The sequence below is a fragment of the Anopheles maculipalpis genome, chromosome 2RL, assembly GCF_943734695.1.
Source record: "Anopheles maculipalpis chromosome 2RL, idAnoMacuDA_375_x, whole genome shotgun sequence".
NCBI lineage: Eukaryota > Metazoa > Arthropoda > Insecta > Diptera > Culicidae > Anopheles > Anopheles maculipalpis.
Genome location: NC_064871.1, coordinates 45,640,002 through 45,659,535, shown reverse-complemented (window position 1 = coordinate 45,659,535; position 19,534 = coordinate 45,640,002). Strand labels below are relative to the sequence as shown.

Below are 19,534 nucleotides of genomic sequence, written 5' to 3'. Positions count from 1 at the left end.
TTGTGACTTAAACGAATTGCATGTTTACTTTTCTGCTTCAAAAAATAACGTTACCGAAGCATGTTAAAAAAACGCAAAAAAAATATTTTCCACGAACGTCCAAAATCATTTTAAACGAATAATTTAAAACTCTTCTTGGCTTAACGATCTACTAGGTCAAGTCGGTCATCGAAAGGAAAGGTAAACTTGCTGATACCGCGTAGTTGGAGAGTCTGGCCTCACAAGGGGGAACGGTCCGGATGGGATTAAAACGATGGATACTATTGGCCACGGTGTTACCTCCACCAACGGGCCGACCCAATATAAGACTTAAATTACGATAATAAATTGAAAGACACCAGGCGCCTCCATCGGAATCCTTTTCTTGCTATCGGGAAATATTTATCCGTCCACTAATCATCATACATTCAAGTGCTGTATAAAACGTGCAAAGTGAAACATTCATTTTGCTTTCAGCGTCATGTGTCTCAGCCATGCGTTTGCTTTAAGTTATCGTTCGAATCGGTTTTGTAAAAAGTACTGGGCGCCTCCATTTTTTTAATCGTTTAAACCTTTTTCACTCTAACTCCAACCAAGCACTCCGGAGTGATTTTTTCTCATCTAGTATCAAAAACAGTTTTTATAAAAAAAAAAATTAAACAATTCAACACCTGCATAATACAAACAAACCATGTGAAGTTAAGATAAATGTTTAGCATCTAAATTCGCTTTCAAAACCATTGCTAGGCGTCATAACCATTTCTAACATCGATCGAACCAAATACGTCCCAGCTATAGGCTCAAAAATACATTTCGACAGCTACAAAAGCCCACGTTCTACCAATTAAAAAGGTTCGGGCTTTATCACCACCACCATCACCTCGCTTATTGCGGCTTCTTACAAATTCAATTAATTTTGTACCGAAAACGATGAGAAGGGGATCAAATAGACATGCCACATTACTGGACTACCCGTTCGCACACATATACGCTCCTAATACAGCCTCCATGTACAATTTGCTCCTGTATGCTGCAGCAACACCGTACTGGTCACTTGAACCTGTAATTGAAATCGAATTAGTCGAACGAACAAACACCGAACCGGGGCTGGGTTAGCAGCAAACGCGAACCAAGGGCGAAAGAGGATAAATTTTAGATGAATCTAATTAAAAGATAAAATCTGTTCAAAGCCCTTCACCGTCTGTACCCGAACAATCTTTACCTTATTCCTTGCCAACCAATCGACTCGAGTTTTTGGAGCTTGGTGTTTGTGTGTGTGTTTTATATGTAGCACATTCACATCGCATGCATCTGAAGCTATGAGGTGAAAATTTCTCAACATCTTTCCCAGTTTGCTGTTGCTTCACACCTACCTGGTGTACGTTTAAACATTTATTTTTAAGCAGTTTTGTGGTTGTTTTCACGGAAAAAAGAAAAACCTTACGAACAACGGTAAATTAAATTATTTTTCCCCAAAACACCACTTTTCATCGCAACTTAGTCGTCGTTGTCATCGACACCGTTGATGGCGAGAGGTTTGCTGTCATTTTTGCTTGCACGACGATTGCGCGTCATATTCCCACCAGAACGAGCGAGAAATGACTTCATAAACCGATAACGAGTTGCCACGCTTGAGTTGAGGAATAATTTTCAATTATTTACCCGGCTGACGATGAAGTAATTAGGAAGAAATTAGCAAAAATAAACGATAAAGCGTTGAGATGACTTCGCTTCACAACTGTACCAAAGCGCGAGTCACTCGAATACGAAGCAAACAGGCAAAAAAAAAACAAAATCTTCTCTACTCTTGCACGAATCATCACAGCAAAAAGAGAGGAAAACTACGAAAGAGTCACCGGAGAAGCTTTCGGGAAAACCACAGTCTGTCATCGCAACTTGAAACCTAATACCAGAAGTAATCATTTCACCCACCCCAAGAATCGTCGAGAAACACGATGCACTTCCTGTTGAGGGAGAAAAAAAAACATACAAACAGAAAAAAAGTCCCTCAGTTTTCCAAACATCACGCCCATCTAATGGTAGGAAACCTTTAAAGCAAGACCGGCAGTCATTTTGTCGATTTGCTACCGTTGCAAAAGATTTCCACCACGGGAAGGTGTGGGACTCAAACCATCATTAAATCGCTCTCCCCTTAATGAGCGACGAATTTTCTGCACCAACAGTTTCCATTGCCATGAATGGTGAAAAATGTTCATCATGACGAATCATTTCCCCGGTTTCATTTTGTATTGTAATGGTACAGTGGAAAATTGTGCCAGCTTTCCATTCTCCCTTCGATGGACTTTCTTTTTTCAGAACTTCTTTTTCTTGTAACGTTCCGCATAATGGCATTGCGTAGCTCTCGATTCGGAGTTGTTCGGCCCAGTCGAACAATCAGCACCATCAGGATGCAATCAATCGCTCGATTGTATTGGAAAACAATATTTCATTTAATTGGAGACCCAATCGGAAGAGTCTTACTTTTCAGTGGTCAACTAAGGCGTATTTTCAGTAACGTTTTATTATTCAATAACAAAAATCAAATCACTATCTTGTTAAAATCCTGAATTCTGATCAAAGAATCTGTTCACATTTAGTTGTAAGATCGAGCATAAATTATCATTTTTATGTTCTGTTGTCTTTTTCTTTGGATCCTTTCGAATAGAACAAACGCAATACAAAAAATGCTTCTTCGTCCAAGCGCCGTTACATCTGTCACATAAGTCGAAAAGTGAGCTCTAATTCCCTTGACTTCATCATGCCCATGCATTGCTGGAGTGCCAAAGTGCCAACAGATGGATCGAGATACGTCATCTCTGGCCTGGTGTGCCTTTAGCGCTCAACGTTGATGCTCGATTCTTTTCTTATGCTACCGTTGAACGGTTGAAGGACATCAGCAGCCAGTTTTGAGACTGGCGCTTGGAGAAAAGAAGAACAAATTCCTCCACAACACGATCGACTCGAGTCGATTGTTACCGTGTTTGCCCTAGCCGATTTCTTTGCAAGACGGAAATTGATTTCGATATTATAGATAGACTAGACAATTCAATTTCATCGAAACTCCCAGAGGACAGAGACACATACGCACTCGAAGTATATCCAAACCTTCCTTAAGGTTGAGTCTCGCAAGAAATGATCATGAGAAGCGTGGTGAAGTACAAACCCTAAGACCATCCGGCACCAGTAGACTAGTCCACCAAACTCCCTTCCAAACGGAATGGCAAAGGTGGGACAACAAAATACAGTTTAATGGTATCATTTCTGCAACACGGTTGATATAGCACCTGGTCGAAAGAGCCAAGTCACGGGAGATCGCCCTAGGGTTCCGATTGCCACCCCCCCACGTCCTTTCCTTCAGCTCAACTCGACATTGCAGATATTGCATCGAATGCATTGAATTGGAATCTTGCCACCGGGTGTGCTACGGGCCGTTCGGCATGTTTCTTGCAGAATTCCGTGTACCGAAAACCTAACGAACGGCATCCTATCCCTGCTTCGTCCGGTGTCCACCATTACCACCGCTCTTTTGGCTTCTGCCCGCTTCGAGTCAACATTTCCCGATGCGAAATGGGACTCTGGGACCGAGCGCATACACTTTGCACCTTTGTCATTTACTCAGGTTCAAAGTTTCCAATAGTCTCAAACAAGCGTCTCGGTGGTGCTCGGTTGCGCTCACCAAGGGGAAACAAGTATCTCCTATCCCGGTTCCTATCCTCACCACTCTTCATTGCTTCCAGTAGAACACATACGGTACCTGGTGTGACCTCGTTTTTTTTCTTCTTATCTCTCGCCCTACCAAAACCATACACGGTACGATGCTGTTTGCAAAAGAAACTCCCCGAGGGCTAAATTCATGATCGATTTCGTTTCGAACATTTGCCACCAATGCCGTGACTAAACGGATGAGTGCTTCTTTTGGTAGACGCCACCATCACCGTCACCGGATACCGGGATCGAAAATGTTACCTAAGACCGTCATCATCTCCGGTTTCACTCCGGCTGTGAGGCGAGCGTACCATATGATACTGATGGCCCTTAACTAATGCCAATAGCTGGCCACACTTGTGTACGTGTGTTTGACTGTGCCAATTCATGCATCGAAGAAAACTGAGCTGCTTGAAGCATGCAGCATCTTATCGAGATAGTTCATCACTAGCGTGTGTCACACTGGACGAATACCGTGCGGCAATGATAAAAAAGATCTTGAGGAATCCCTTTTTGTATTTTTCAATTTGATTTCGTAAGGTAAATACGCTCCTCCTTACATAAATATTTTGAAATGAAGTAAATGAACTTCTTCATCACTCGAAGGTAACAAGATAGGATGCAGTTTGATAATAAGTTGGAAACAGCACTATTTATCCAGGACTTATTTCAAGGCACACATACCCTACAAAAAAAAGCTACAAACATTGGATTATAATTCAATTTAATCGGAACAATTGTTATTCAAAAAAGCAGCAAACATCACTGCCACAATCTACTGTACAATTAATTAGTTTTTTTTTCACTTCTTTGCTTCTAAAAACTGTCTGTCCACCATATCCCATTACCGTTTAATCGAAAGGGTGGCCTTTTTTTCATCCCCATGCATGCGTTTGATAACCATTGCACGATTGACATGTAAATCGGACACATTAGTAATTCAAATGAGATTTAATGAGGGTACGATTTATGTGCAGATCGATCTCGTAGGCAATTTGCATTTCGATTTCTTTCTGACTCGAGTTTTATTTTATTCTCGGCGTGGTTTCAATGCTTTTCCATTACACACAGCAGCAAAGCAGCTGCTCTAATCATGTGGAAATGTGATCCGACGACCGTTTAACCTCACTGCACCAAAATACTTGTATTCATGAACCGTACAGGAAGTGTGAGTCCACACTGTTCCCATGCACTATGGAAAGGGGGCGGACATTTTGTTTATAGCTGCATACTTCAGGGATTTGTATTATTAGTTAATCAGCGGTAAGTAGATAAGTGATGATAAGTAATTTCAGTTACATGTGGTGTTGGGTTGTGAACTCTGGTCAGAGACATTACATCTGTATTCCTTGAAAAAATGAAAAATAGAACAAAATCAATGTAATATTATGTTTCATGCTCCTATGAAAGTTCATAATTTTTGTGATTATAAGATACATAGATCGTAGATAATATAAGATCATATTTTCATCATAATAATATCATACATATAGGGGTGGCCCGATGGTGTAGGCGATAGCAGCGCGTGTCTTCACACGGCAGGACCGGGGTTCAAATCCCATCCGGACCGTTCCCCCGTAGCGAGGGCTGACTAATCAGCTACGTGGTATCGGCAGTCTAGTAAGCCATTACGATGGCCGGCATGACCTTAGAGGTCGTTGAACCAAGAAGAAGAAGATCATATTTTATTCTGTTTTTAAGGATTGCTTGACCAAAACGCTTATTTTAACTTCGCTAAGCTACAAAATTGTAGTGAAACAAATATTCAACGAATCAAGTGTTATTCGAAATTTCGTCAAAAATCATGAAAGCGATGGTATTATTGAATTGTTCAACAAATCCCCTTTGGTTCCATACACAAGACAATAATTAAAGAACATATTATAAATGGAAAATAAATTATTTTCTATTATTTCTGTAAATTCAGTATTACTTTTGAACCTTCAAAACGAACTAGTTAGATTTCTCATATTTATTTTTAATGGAAAAGTTAACATGCTTCGCTTTTTTTCTTTATTAGGGACTTAGACTGACACGCAGCAATAAATCGAAATACAATGTTGTGATATTCCATGTTTCGAACAAATTTAGTTTACGTATTATAAACAACAAAAATAAAAGCTTTTCAACCTGCTTTTATGTTGATACTATAGTTTTGTCAATCACTGTATTAATTCCTGTTTTGCTTGCTTTATAAAATTCTTTAAAATCACAAGCACAACATTTTACGTCCTCTTTTCGACATTAACTTGAAAGAGCTTACAAAAGTTTCAAGAACACATGGAATTAATGCTTCAAATCTTCACTTCATTAGAATTGTTGCCATTCTGACTGACTGAGTTCGTGAGTTCCGACAGGCAAATTTAGTGATTTATTTTGACAAGGGGAAACGGAGATAGACATTCTAATTGTTTGACTTATCTTGAGCGTTTGAAAATTATTTCATTTACATAATATTAACCTCAATGACCCACGTCCTAAAGGAATCTTTTTTAAAATCCAAATAACCTACAAGAAAATATTTTCGCCATCTTATATTGGAAAAAAAACATCAAATACTTCGTCCCGAGCTGTACCTACAGTGCAACGGTTCCATTGAAAACGCTAACAGGGAACAAGATGATGGTTCAACCAAGAGGTTACGAAATGTTTCAATCAACAACCTCTCAACAAGCCTTCGAACTTTTTGACTTTCTTAGCCTTCCCCAACACCGGACGGATGAGCTTCTTTACATCCTTTTGCCCGAATTGTCCATAGGAAATCACCCTGAATGGATTTGCCGCTACAGTCATCGTATCGTCACATTATAACCTTACCTCACTTGACTTATCCCCGGGTGCTGAGGATCATCCGTCAGTATTGTGCATGCTTGTATCGTGTGCTTGCCGCCTTCTACATTTCTTAGAAATGGGCAAGCCAGAAAAAAAATTCCAACCCAACTTTATTCACACTTCAGCCAGGAAAAAGCATTCTTCTTGAGCGCCTCCGTGAGCGTGTGTGTCATGATGATTCGCAAAGTTAATGAACCCATTTCAACACCAATACCAATACCGCACTGTCACGCGTCGTCATCTTCCTTATCTCGGGTCGAGGCAAAACTTTGCATCGCTTTTCGTGCTTTAACTGCAATCGATAAATTTTAACCTAACTTTTGCATTTTGTAAACTCACGCCGGCTTTCCCGCTTAACCCTCTTGCCTATCGCGAACAGTTCGGTCACATGCAGAGTATAGGTATCGCGTAAAGAAAGTGGGGACACTCTTGTCTCTACGCGTGTGAATTACAAGGACGAGAGAGATGATACTGGCACGGGACGTACAGCGCCGGAAATGGATTGAGCATCGTTCGGTTCGGAAGATTCGTACCGTTGCGTGATCACATCCTCCGGCACGTTCTGCACATTTCTTTCAACTTTCTCGCTGTCTTCTTCTTCCTCTGTCTCTGCCATAGTTCACCTGCTCATACACTTCATTTCGGATGCCGGGCTCCACATTTTCAAGCCTGTACAAATTTTTAAAAACCACCACCTTAACAGGAGAACGCTACGCTTGACAAAACAAAAAAGGAAGGCTAAGCTTCCTTTTTACCGAATGTGTTTGCCACTTTTACCGGGAGCTTTCGATTCTTAAAACATAGAAAAACACGCACACACACAGCGAGGCATCGGTTCCACGTTTCGCACGTTTGCGGCACAAAATGAGAATTTTAAGGCTAGCGTCTCATTTCGTACCGAGCCGGAGCGAATGTTAGACTTCCGTGTGGAGGAAGCGTAAAAACAAACAATCGAAGGAAAATAGAGATTTTTTCCTTTTTGGTCTTTTTTTTTCTTTCTAGCTTCTGGTTTTTGAATTTTAACCTAGCCTTAGGAGAGATGGCCAAAGTTGTCGAACGGATGTACGCCTTCTCAGGTAATGCGAAACCGAACCAAGATCGTGGCAGGTTTGTTCGGTTTTAGGCGAATGAACATCAGTGAAAAACCTTCACAAAAAAGTGAAGAAACCACCGAAGAATGTTCACCGTAACGGATGGGGTTTTGAGGGCCCCGTTTCACTTGGTTTGCTCCGATGCACTAAGCCTGGGAGACACTTTGCTCGAGTGCACGTGACGTTAGCAGTCGGGAAAAATAGAAAGTTACCAAGGTACGGGAACTCGTAAAACTTTTGATTTTATTTACGCCGAAGCGGTTCGGTTCGAGCAAGCTGTAAAATATGGCGTAACAAGCTGCTATCAAGCCGGGCCTGCTGCCTGCTCACACTGACCCTAAACCTTTACGGTGGTGGAAACTCGACACTAAAGCCGATAATCATTTGCCACCGGAGCGAGGCCGTTGTGCCATATGGCATATGTATGGTTGCGTTGTTTCTACGGCTGAATCCTTCCCGTCAAAGGTGTAAATTGTAACTGGGAAAGGCTTACCGCGGTTCCCGAACACGATCGAACTCACAATAAAGCGGGTGTTCTGGTATCGTGTCATCAAATAAGATAGCGCAACTTTATTGTTCCGGGTGGTTTTGAATCATGTTTATGGCCCGCTGCTACTATTGGCTTTGCGAAGAAACCACCATACCGCTCGCAGAGACAAACAACCGATAGCAATATTCCTTTTGCTCGAAAATGGCTGCTGCCGTGTTGAAAACGTATAGTTCTATAACTTCACCGGTACCGGTGTGTGGTGTGTGTGTGTGTGTGTGTGTGTGTGTGTGTGTGTGTGTGTGTGATCAAATTTTGCTAGCAAATATTAGAATTCTAAGGAAATAAAACATTCACAGACAGACCACTCCAGATTCCTGGTATCGAGCGCGTATTTTAATGTTCTGTAGAATTTTGCAGATACAAAACACGACCAGCACGGAGGACTATTTGAATTGCTGCACTAATACTCAACAAACAAGCATGGAATTCCAACAATTCTCGATAAAGCTCGAAGTGTTCGCTTTGATTCTCATTAAATTCGCTGGAAATGTCAAATCGCTAGCAATATTAAAATCAATCCCCTCATAGACATTGTTTTGTGTTCGGAAGTTCGATTAAATGTCATGGTTTCCTGGCTTTGATGTGACTTTTTTATTCAGAAAAACAGTTCAAAAATCTGTTTGAAACTAAGCGAGAGCATAAAGCATAAAAGCATAAGCATAAAAAAATATTTAAAAATATTCTAACCTTCAACAAAAAAGTAAGGTTAGGCAGGTAAAATGTATGACTATCAGCTCACCCAGAAAGCACACCGATTTATTCGGCTTTCGCTGAAATGAGATGCTGCGTCAAAAGCACCCACACCACATTATAGTTTGAACGGTTCGGTGAAATTGCTACAAGAAGCCAATGCCGAACGACTCACCCAATTCAAACCAGAATTCACAAATTCCAGCATCCCAACTCATGTGTTGCCCTTCTCGTTGGTTGTTTTTGTTTCGATTTCGGCAAAACAGCTTCGCAAATAGTATCAAATTCGAACGAAAACCACTACATGGAGTTTGATCGAATGTTTACGCCGCTTCCCCTCAAAAATGGAATTGCCTCGAGGGTATCTGAGGGTTTTCCAATCAGTACCGAACATATGCACAAATTCGCTTCACGAACCCTGGTGTCTCGTATTGGGTGATTGGGTAAATGTGTGTACGCATTTTTATTGTACCGTGTGTTACCGTGTGCCCCGCCATGTACGAGGGTCATGTGAACAAGCTACACTCGATCAAGATTGTGGACATTCCCGGAGGTAGGCTGAGTCCGCCTGGGTTGTTGAGTTAAATTTTTTAACTCTGCGATCTGTTTTTTTGCGGCTATCGGATATCGAAGGCCTTGAAAATAACAAACAGGAACATTAAAATTGGCAGAAAAATATGAAGATTAGGTAAAGTGGCATGATAAATGTGTGCTGTGTATGGTGGAGTGTTCCATTGCTCCTACACGAGAAAAGAAAACGATAAAACTCACAAATGCTCCAAATCCACCGTATCGGATTTATCCGCAATCTAACAACCTCCAGGACAGGTTTATGTGGCTCTTGTGCGAGCCCGGAAGATTCCCCAGTTTTGAAAACCAACAGTTGCCCACAGGACACGGTGATTGAAATACAGGAAAACATGGAAATCCGTCGACAGAAATACAGTTTGCCAGCGCAGGGCTGCCTTGTTTGTTGAGCATTCCTAGCAAGATTTCTATATTTAAAAAAATAGAAACAAACCAGATACTGGAGGTCTGCTTGGTCCAACTGGTAACTGTTTGTGCCTTTTTGTTTTGCGTCGACTCGAACTGAACTTGAAGATTCCATTGAATTAGATGAAGAAAAAATAATCTCTTTAGCAAATAAAATTTTCAGCAAGTCCAAATCAGATTTTTCATCGTGTCCTCATCGCTATTTCGAGCTTTCTTCTTTCTTGACTTAACGACCTCTAAGGGGTCATGCCGGCCATCGGGATGGCTTTCTAGACTGCCGGATACCTCGTGGTTGGTTAGTCAGACCTCACTACTGGGGGACGGTCCGGATGGGATTTGAACCCCGGTCCTGCCGTGTGAAGACCGGCGCCGCTATCGCCTACACCACCGGATCGCACCAAGCATTAGAAGCCACGGGCCGCATTTCGAGCTTTAGAAGCCACTGGTAACCATCAAGATTTTTCTATTTTCAAGCGGGTATTTGATCGCTTGGATCTGTTGACTTTCATTCCATACAACTAACTTAGCTAATTGTTTTAGGACATGTGTTTTCTCTCATCAGGTGTGAGAAAAATACCTACTCAACTGTGGCGAGTTTAACGGTATGCGGAGAACCCCTGAGACCCATTAGTTGTTCTTGTTGCCGCAAAGTAACTTTACTGTGTTAGGGACACACAACTTCCTCTCCGTTTAGGGTTATATTTGTCATCTTTAAACATAAATTTCTAAGGTATTGTTACGGAGAGATTTAAAATCTTTCCCTTTGTAGGTTTTATGTTACAGTCTAGTTACAGCTACAGTACATACTTGATTTTATACACTCTATTAACGTCGTAGACTAGAGGTCGGTCCGGCAGTGGGCAGTGGTGCTGGTCTTCACACGGCAGGACCAGGGTTCATATCCCATCAGAGTGAGTGAACCTACTTAAACGAAATTTTCACAGTGTCAAAGTTCAATCTTCTTGTCCGTGCACTGCTATTTGGACTGTTGTTTCTCTAAAGAGGTCCGGAAGTGCAAAAATAATTTTTGCAAATGTTTTTTTCGAGAAACCAATAGAACAACCTTTGCTTTGCTACTTGAAGCGGTAATTTTCTCCGAGCATAACTTAACCATATACAGAAAAAAAGTTAGAATGCACGTTTTACATTCTTTTTAACACTTCTTTTAAATGGACATACAAATATAGGTACATTATGATGTTATTTGAACCAACTTTCGAACGAATCTACTGGGTTCGGAACGAAACTCTCGTCTCTACTAGCTAGTCATTGAATGGCCGGCTTAACCTAGTAAATCGTTAAGTCAATAAGAAGAAGATACAAAATTATTAAGCCCAAAAGTTCCCCATGACAACCTTGCACCAAAGTCAAACAAAATGAAAAGCGATCCCAGGCAAAACGTGAAGCTCGGGTGGAAAGTGTAGACCCCGGACATTACGGAAGTTTGGTTAAAGTAAAGGCTTGTTTGTGTGGATTAAAAAAGATAATTGATTCTGTAAACTATTTCAAGAAAACTTGTTTCATAGCAGAACATACAACTATTTTTGCCTCATCAACATCGCTTTGAGACATTAAACACCGAAAGATCTTTCCATTTTGTTCTATTGCTTTTTTGTGTGCAAGTTTAAACCTTTTCTTTTTCATTTCTTACTTTGTTGTTTCTTTCTTTTTTTCTTTGCTTTCTTTTGTTTCATTTCTCCATCTGTTTCTGCTTGGTCCAACACCAATCATGTGCAAAATATGTGCAGTCAACCAATGGTACGGATATGGCACCACAAACCAATCATCTCAGTGGTCAGATGAACGGTATCGATCCGCAGGATGCCGATCTGGTACTGAGCACATTGCGCCACCAGCGTGACCTTTTCAGTGGTCCACTCGGCATACCGGACGTTACGACCCGGGTCGGTAGCGTGATACATGCGTTCGAAACGATGGCTCGCCAGCGTCAAACGCTCGGTGGGCGTGATAAACCGTACGATACGACGATGGCCACCGTTACCACGGCTGGTGGTTCTTCCAAGTATCGATCCCATCGCTCAAACGTGAAGCGTGTAGGGGATGCGAATCGGCACAAGATCATACTTCCTTCTCCCAAGATTTCACCATCGTCCTCGGCGGAAGCGGGCCAACATTACCATGGTCAGCAATTTCACCAGAACCCTTCCCACTACCAACCATCGTCGGCTTCGTTGCGCCAGTACAATCCTTCTCATCATCATCATCATCTTCCGCCCGCCTCCTTCTCCTATACCGATCCTCTGGGCATACCACCCGGAGTCCGAAGACATACGAGCGTCAGTGGTGTTGGTGGTGGCACTCCCGGTGGTGCGGAAAATATACATATTAATAACAATAACTTTGAGCAAAACTTACCCCATTCTGTGGACGATCAGCACAATCACAGTCAGACCCTGCCGAGAACGGCGTTTCCACCGTCGGTAAGTGTGTCCGGCACCAATACCATCACCGCTGGACCACCTGCCGCCGCCGGGGACACCACCGAGCTGCCACACTTCCAGCTAAATAACGACCACGAATCAAGTAATTTCGATTCCTTGAATCTAGACGATGATTACCGTAAAAGCTCTTTTGGCAAACAGTCAAAATTACTCCACCAGCAGCAGCAAAACCAACACCAACAGTTCTTCCAACGTCGAAACCCACCATCAAACATCAATACGCTGCTGTTGGCTCGCACTCAACAAACCAGCGGTGGTTCCTCGGGCAATCACAGGCCCAGCCGGGGACTGTGGAGCTTGTTCGGTGGTGCCAGCAATAATCCTTCCGAACTATCGAACCATCACAGCACAGCATCAGCAGGCTACAGCACCAGCAGAAACAATCCGAACGTGTTTTTTAATGCCACAGGCTCCCCATCCGAACGCTCCAGGGGGGACGCGTTGTCAGTAGTGACGCCGATGGCCGCTGGTAGTGGTGGTTCGATTGCACCACTGCAAATGTCGACAGCTGCGACGTCCAACGCTACCGGTACAATGCGCTATTACAACCACGATAACAACGTTAATAGTGCCAATCGTCGTAGTGTCCCTTCCCAACACTTCGAAGACACGACCCCGGGCCCGAGTGCTGTATCCACGCTGCGAGAAGACGCTCTGGACGATCGACGCGGTATCGGGGGTTCCAGCCATCGACGTAACGAAGGTGACACCGGTATTGCAAACGAGGGCGATAACGAAGCCACCGATAATCACGTTACTGGCGATAAATTCCTACGTGGCAGCACTGTCAGCCAGTCCTTCATCAAGAACGTCCGGATTATTGGGAAGAAGTCGTCCTCGTACGATGTAAGCGGTGCAAACAACAATACTAAAAAACGCAACGAAAGCATTCGATCCATTTCGCGACCTGCAGCGGCATCAACAGCAGACGGTGCCGGTACGTCCAGCTCTTCGAACGGCTTCAAACATCGCGGCTCGCTAATGATGGCGGCGGCAGCCAAACACTTTACCAAGCGCAACCGTGCACCTCAGCCGGCATCCGCTGCAGCGCCGGTTGCGCCTGACACTGACGAATTAACCGGTACACTGCGACCAAAGCCACCCGAAGATGCCACAAACAATGTCGACGACGATAACAACGGTGCTAACGAGACCGGTCCACCGTCGGCGAAAGGAACGGTCAGTCGGCAGGCTCGCGTCAACTCCACTGGCACCACGACCTCCAACAGACGGCTACTATTTCAACCGCGCACGATTGATAGGGCTGAAATCTGATGTCTTAAGCTCTCGAAAGGGACTCAAAACAACTTGATTAGTTCCAATGGTGCGGAAGCTGGATTTGCAGGATTTGCGCTACATTGGTTAAAAGCGATTTTGTCCTAACGTTAGGTAAACAAATGAGAATTATATCCTATTTTCTGTTTTACGGTAAACCAATTGCTCGAACCATCTTTGAAGAAGAAGGATGGCTTTCGATTAGTACAGTCCTCAGCGACCAGCGACGGATTAGATAGGTGCACTAGACTACGAGTACACGAGATCACCAGATGTAGAAACTTTGTGTCATACACGTGAGAAACAGGCCCGTCTCGTATCAATTTTTCAGAGATCCCAACGTAATTTCTTGCTAAACAAAGAAAGCATTTTTATTTTCTGTAACATAGCTAAACGTCCCATGGCTCGTCCATACACGGGATGGATCTGATAGGAAAGATATAAAGGAAATATGGCGCGCATAGCATAATGATACATATTCTTATACTGTACTTGATAGTTTATGAACGCGATTGTTTATTAGGATAGATTAGCAGGGTTTATAATCTTCCCACGGAAATCCCTCCCTCTACTATAATCAAAACTGTTGGCAGATGGGCATAATTCTAGTACGTTAGAGTGTAAGTACGACACACTTATATATTTAAAGCAAGAACTGACAAGCTGAAGAGGTTCAAACAATTTGTTTCAACATAAAAATTATCGTTTAAAAAAAAATGATAGTCTTTTTCCGCTAATGGAACGTTTACGATGCATTTCGAACGAGCGGATGATGGTTCGTTGTTGTACGATAATTATGTTTATATTGCAAATCAAAACAGAATTTCATATAGAACGCTAACAAAATGCAACAAAGGGAGGGTAGGAGCGAAAGAGCAGTAAACCATATACTGTGTAGTAAAATTAAGAACAATTTGTCACGAATCGTTAAACCATGTGCTATATACATTTAGTAAGGAAAATCAAACCGTGTACCATGATAAACTGGAACGCTGGTTGCACTAACGGAGGTAATAATTATAGTAAAAGAATTGACATTAATCACAACTAAACCATTGCATGAACAATACATTGTACACAGTTACGCTCGCGCGTATCCTCCTGATCGTCTGTAGTCGCGCGTCCCATACGGCGACGGACGAATCCCTTGTCCTAGACACACATAAAAAACAAGAGAAACATATTAAACAACATCATGCTATGCGATACTGGGCGGGTAATCAATTCGTTTACGAATATTGCGACTTTTATTAACAAATCCCTAATAAATGTGAAGCAGAAACTCCAACTTCAAACTATGGTGTCATTTACTTTGATCTGTTCTAGAGGAAAACATTATAACATGTATCAAACACAAAATATTAACTAGTCAATCAGCCCTTATTGCATATTGGAATATATCACAAAATCCAACCTACACTCGCAGTTAAAAACAAAGGTGAGTTGTTTATGATTGAAATGGAGTAAGCTACCCAGCATTTTCTTATTTTTCTTTACGAGCTCTAGAACCGTCCGAAGACTTTTTCTGGCTTTTCTGACTTAGCTAAAAAAAGATTACTGTCGCTGCATCGTCATCATCATCATGTTCTCCAGGAAACTCGATCCCTGGCTGCAGCTTCCCATCCGTGTAGGCACTCGATCTCCGACAGGTCTCCCTTTACCTGACCCAGCCAACGAACTCGCTGTGCTCCCCGACGCCTCGTGCCGAACTGGGGGTCGCTGACAAATACCTTCTTGGCGGGGCATGTGTCCGGCATCCTCATAACATGCCCCAGCCATCGTATACTGCCGGTCTTTGCCATCGTCAGGATATCCGGTTCTCCGTATACCTTAGCAATCTCGTGGTTCATCCTTCTCCTCCACACTCCATGCTCGAACACACCCCCAATGATAGTCCGGAGGATGCGACACTCGAACACGCCAAGAGCGTTTGCGTTTGCCGATTACTGTACTGATACATGCTATAACGCGACCAGCCTGAGACCGATTGAGATGCTGGATGATCGAGATAGTGCCGGTTATCTCTTCTATATGCGTACCGTTACAATGAGTAGACCTCATTTGTATGCGAAAGGAAACTTATTAGCTCAAAAAGTAATTGAAGGCTATTTTGAACCTAACACGTATACACAGTAATCGCCAATAATATAAGAATAATAGAAGACCGCCAATAATAGAAGACCGGCACCGCAGTCACCTGGCCCGGTAGTGTAGATGGCGGTGGACCCCAGCCACTATACTTTGCATCTTTGTTTTTGTCCGAAAGCTCATCAGATCACAATAGAAAAAAGACCTGAAATATGTTTTAAAATTTGTTGACTCCAAAAAATCTAACTTTTTTATTACTACACCTTTATCCAATCCTAGAGTTGACAAATGTAAACAAGGCATGTTTTGTTTGAATTTTAAATTTGATGAACGGTTTTATTTTATGGTGTTATGTGTTTTAGTCATATTTTCATTAAAATCGAAAATAGCGACTATCTCATTTTGAAGTCCTGTCTTAACAGTTTCTCTTGAAATGTTAGACGAAGATTCATGGAAGTTTTTATCCGTAAAAGTCCGATAGTTCCCAGGAACTATCCTCCATTATTAGACTGGTCCTACATTATCAGAAAAAGCAGCTGCTTTCTATGCCCTAGCATAATCCTTGCATAAATCGGTATATTTGCTCCTCCGCAGTGAACACTAACTATCCAACTACGTGGTTTCAGCAAAGCTAGTAATCCATTCGATGGCCAGCGTTACCTAGTTGGACGTTAAGCCAAAGAAGAGTTCGTTGTATTCATCAAATGTTTGTGCAACGCCCGATCCTGTGATAAACTGTTGCTGCAAAAAAAAAACTTCAAACCAAGATCTACTGGAATTCTGATCAGTGACTAAATGATGATGTGTCCCACATTGTCGACAAATTAATGGCATTGGAAGAATAAACTTGTTGTATCGCCAAATTCAACTTCGGGCTTGAACGAAGAGCATGTTACATGTAACATGCTTACATGCCCAAGCAGTGCGTTAGAACCAGGGAATCCATTCAATTCCCATTCATTCACCACCACACAGGCAATCGTTCGATGCCTCAACAGATGACCAACATAGCACGACATATAAGTGAGACGTAGTATTACCAGGATTCATGATTTCCGATACCTGAACATAGAAATCCTGGTTGTTCTACATTACCCCTGCAAATGACCATGCTCAGAGTCACTTGTCTCAATTTTGTGTAATTTTTGTTTTTATTTTAGGTGACTCTTGTACAATCTCTATCAATCAAACAATCTCAAGTCAAAATCGTAAAATTAGGCATAACATTTCGGAAACGAGTTTCAAGACCATGACTTTAGTTACTGCACCAAGCGAATTGAAGGCAAAACTCAAGCAGACCGAGATCTTCATTTAGTTTACGGGACCCTCCAACAGGTGGCGCTAACTAACCAATTCAAAATTTTACCTTCTGTTACCAGAAAACGGCAATGATACGCGTGCTTCATCAAAACCATTAGTGAAAATGATCCTCAACCGTTTCTTTCTAATTTTTACAAACAAAAACTCCACTTTAGTGTTCAACAACGTTCTTTAATATCCATAGTGGTGATAAATAAAATAAAGACAGAATTTCGTACAATAAAGTACGTTAACATTGCTAACAATGTAAGCTGCTCTCCGTTTACAGTCTGGAGTTTTTAAGTGCTTTTAAAGCAAAAGTGTGTGTACAGCACACAGGGTGCCAAATAAATATAAGTAAAAAAAAATCTCTCCCTGTAAGTTCACCGGTAAATTCTTCAGCAAACCTCTTACACACTTACAATTTGCTTTTCGTTGTTTCTGTCGCACCAGCTGCCGATGGTGCAGCAGCGTTCGAATTTCCCGCATCGATACCCATAGCGTAACGGAACTTTCGACGTCCATCCAAATAATACATTGCCTCGTGATACGTTTTGGGCATTATCTTGGGCAGTCGCTCAGCGACCGAGTACGTGTAGTAGAAACTGTTTGTGGTCGTTTGCTGACCAGTGACGGCATCGTACACATCAGCCAGTACAACAATTTCCATGTAATGCAGATCGGTAAAAATTACGTGCGCTTGCATGTTCAGCATTGAAGAAACATCGACCGGATGGTGGAAGCTTATGTCCGATATGTGTTCCAGCTTTGGGCGTCGTTTGGCAAAATTGTATGCCAACGCCCAGCTCAACTCGAGCGCATTTCGCATCAAAAATCCACCAAACACCTTGTTATGTGCGTTACGATCTTCGGGATGGGAAAACACTATGTTCGCCATAGTGGCATCTTCCATCCAAACGTATCCCGGTGGAAGGATGCGCTTGTTGAACGCTTTGCTCTTGGTGTCGATTGATTTTACAAACAGTTCGTGAACCATTCGCTGCTCAAAATCGTTCGGTTCAGTCTTTAGCAAATCTTCCTGTTGCATCTGAATGCGCCGCTTTTTACGCGCTGTAAGGTAGATTGAACACAACAATTATTAACACATAGTTCAAGAGGGTTTTTTATGCGCACTTACATTCTCCTCCATCGAAAATAGTTTTCTCCTCCTCGTTCGCTGGCACCAATGGATTGATAAAGGCTGCTTTCGTGTTGGTAGCATCACGAGCAGCCATCAGAAACAAGGCCCGGGTAAGCTTACGCCATTTTCCATGCAGCTTTTGCTCCATCCATACTACCACCTCTACGGATGTTCGCCCGACCCAGCTTACATGGCCCGAAAGACGAATATCGGCATCATGCGTTGGCACTAGGTCGGTAAAGTCGATCTTGTCTACCAGCACGGTTACGAAGGTGTATGGTAACGAAACACCTTCCGGAAGATCCGGCACCAGTACATGCTTATGAACGACCCATACTGTGAAGAAGAACGGTACTTACGATTAATGATATGCAAGTTTATCGTACACCACCGCATGTCAAATGTCCAACCGCTTACCGGCAAACATATCCATATCTTCCATAAGCCGACCAACGCGCACATTTCCCATGAAACCGACATACTTGTCCTTGAGAATTTTATCCGTTGTCAGCGGAATTATCGCCGATGTAAACGAATCCTGCATACTGCGGGGTGGAAGCGCACTAACGGATTGCGGAACATACTTGACCAGATGTTCGCGGGTGCTTACGAATGGTGTGTAGCCGACCTCAATGCCTAGTTTTTGTATTATCGTTTGTTTCACTAGAAAAAAAAGGAAGTGAAAAGCATAGTGTTTTATATCATGCTGAGCTTCGCAAATCTAAATCTGGATAGATTTCCCTTTGACCGGTTGTAAACAGCACCAAAAAACAGCACAGTCATTGGCCGTCACAAGGTCAAAGTCTAGCAATGTGGAATAGGATTAACACCACAGATTTGTCGTAAGCGTAAACATATCTTATGACATCATCAGAACCCCTTCCTTTCACTACGTACCATCGTTCATCGTCCCGGCCGTACACTCCAAATCACCCCTCAGATAGTTGATGCTGGAAAACATTCTAAAGGCAAACGATTTACTGTGATACCGTTTAGTGATTTACGCACTTTCGCTTTGGCCCACGTTTCAATTACCTATGACCGCGTGACGACACTGGTAAGGTTGTTTTGGTATCACTTATCAGTGCACTAGCTGTAGCGACATTTAGCGTACGTTGGTGTTGTGCCATTCCATATCGTATCGGTTGCAAGCTGCCGCTGCAAAACTGCCGATGCACTATGTTCGGCAAACCACCGAATCTGACCCTGGTTGCAATCATGTTACTAGTTCGCGTTTTTTCACTCCCGATGCCTACAAATTTCTCCTGTAAACTGATGAGTAAGCAGAGCTTTTCTAAAACGACGCACCCGTTTGCTCCCACCCGATGGTATTTGTTTACGTTTTCCTTCCTTTTTTTTACTTGCTTCTTCTGTTTGACAATCGCTATCCCGCTATCTTTCGGGGAGATTAGAGTTTTTTGCTACCTTA

The 19,534-nt window shown here is 42.5% G+C and overlaps 3 protein-coding genes across 3 annotated transcripts in view; all 3 read right to left on the bottom strand.

Moving 5' to 3' along the window:
- LOC126558208 (O-glucosyltransferase rumi homolog) overlaps positions 1 to 19,534 on the bottom strand; it is a 170,424-nt gene that overhangs the window by 13,776 nt on the left and 137,114 nt on the right. The window lies entirely within an intron of this gene.
- The window catches only part of LOC126556961 (bromodomain-containing protein 8), a 238,854-nt gene that overhangs the window by 201,467 nt on the left and 17,853 nt on the right, over positions 1 to 19,534 (bottom strand). The window lies entirely within an intron of this gene.
- On the bottom strand, positions 17,383 to 19,325 carry LOC126557852 (acyl-coenzyme A thioesterase 9, mitochondrial-like). Its single transcript, XM_050213757.1, has 5 exons — positions 19,141 to 19,325; positions 19,003 to 19,067; positions 18,523 to 18,768; positions 18,103 to 18,441; positions 17,383 to 18,035 (listed from the first exon to the last, which is right to left on the bottom strand). The coding sequence occupies exons 1-5, from the start codon at positions 19,323 to 19,325 to the stop codon at positions 17,383 to 17,385; spliced, it is 1,488 nt and encodes a 495-aa protein (XP_050069714.1).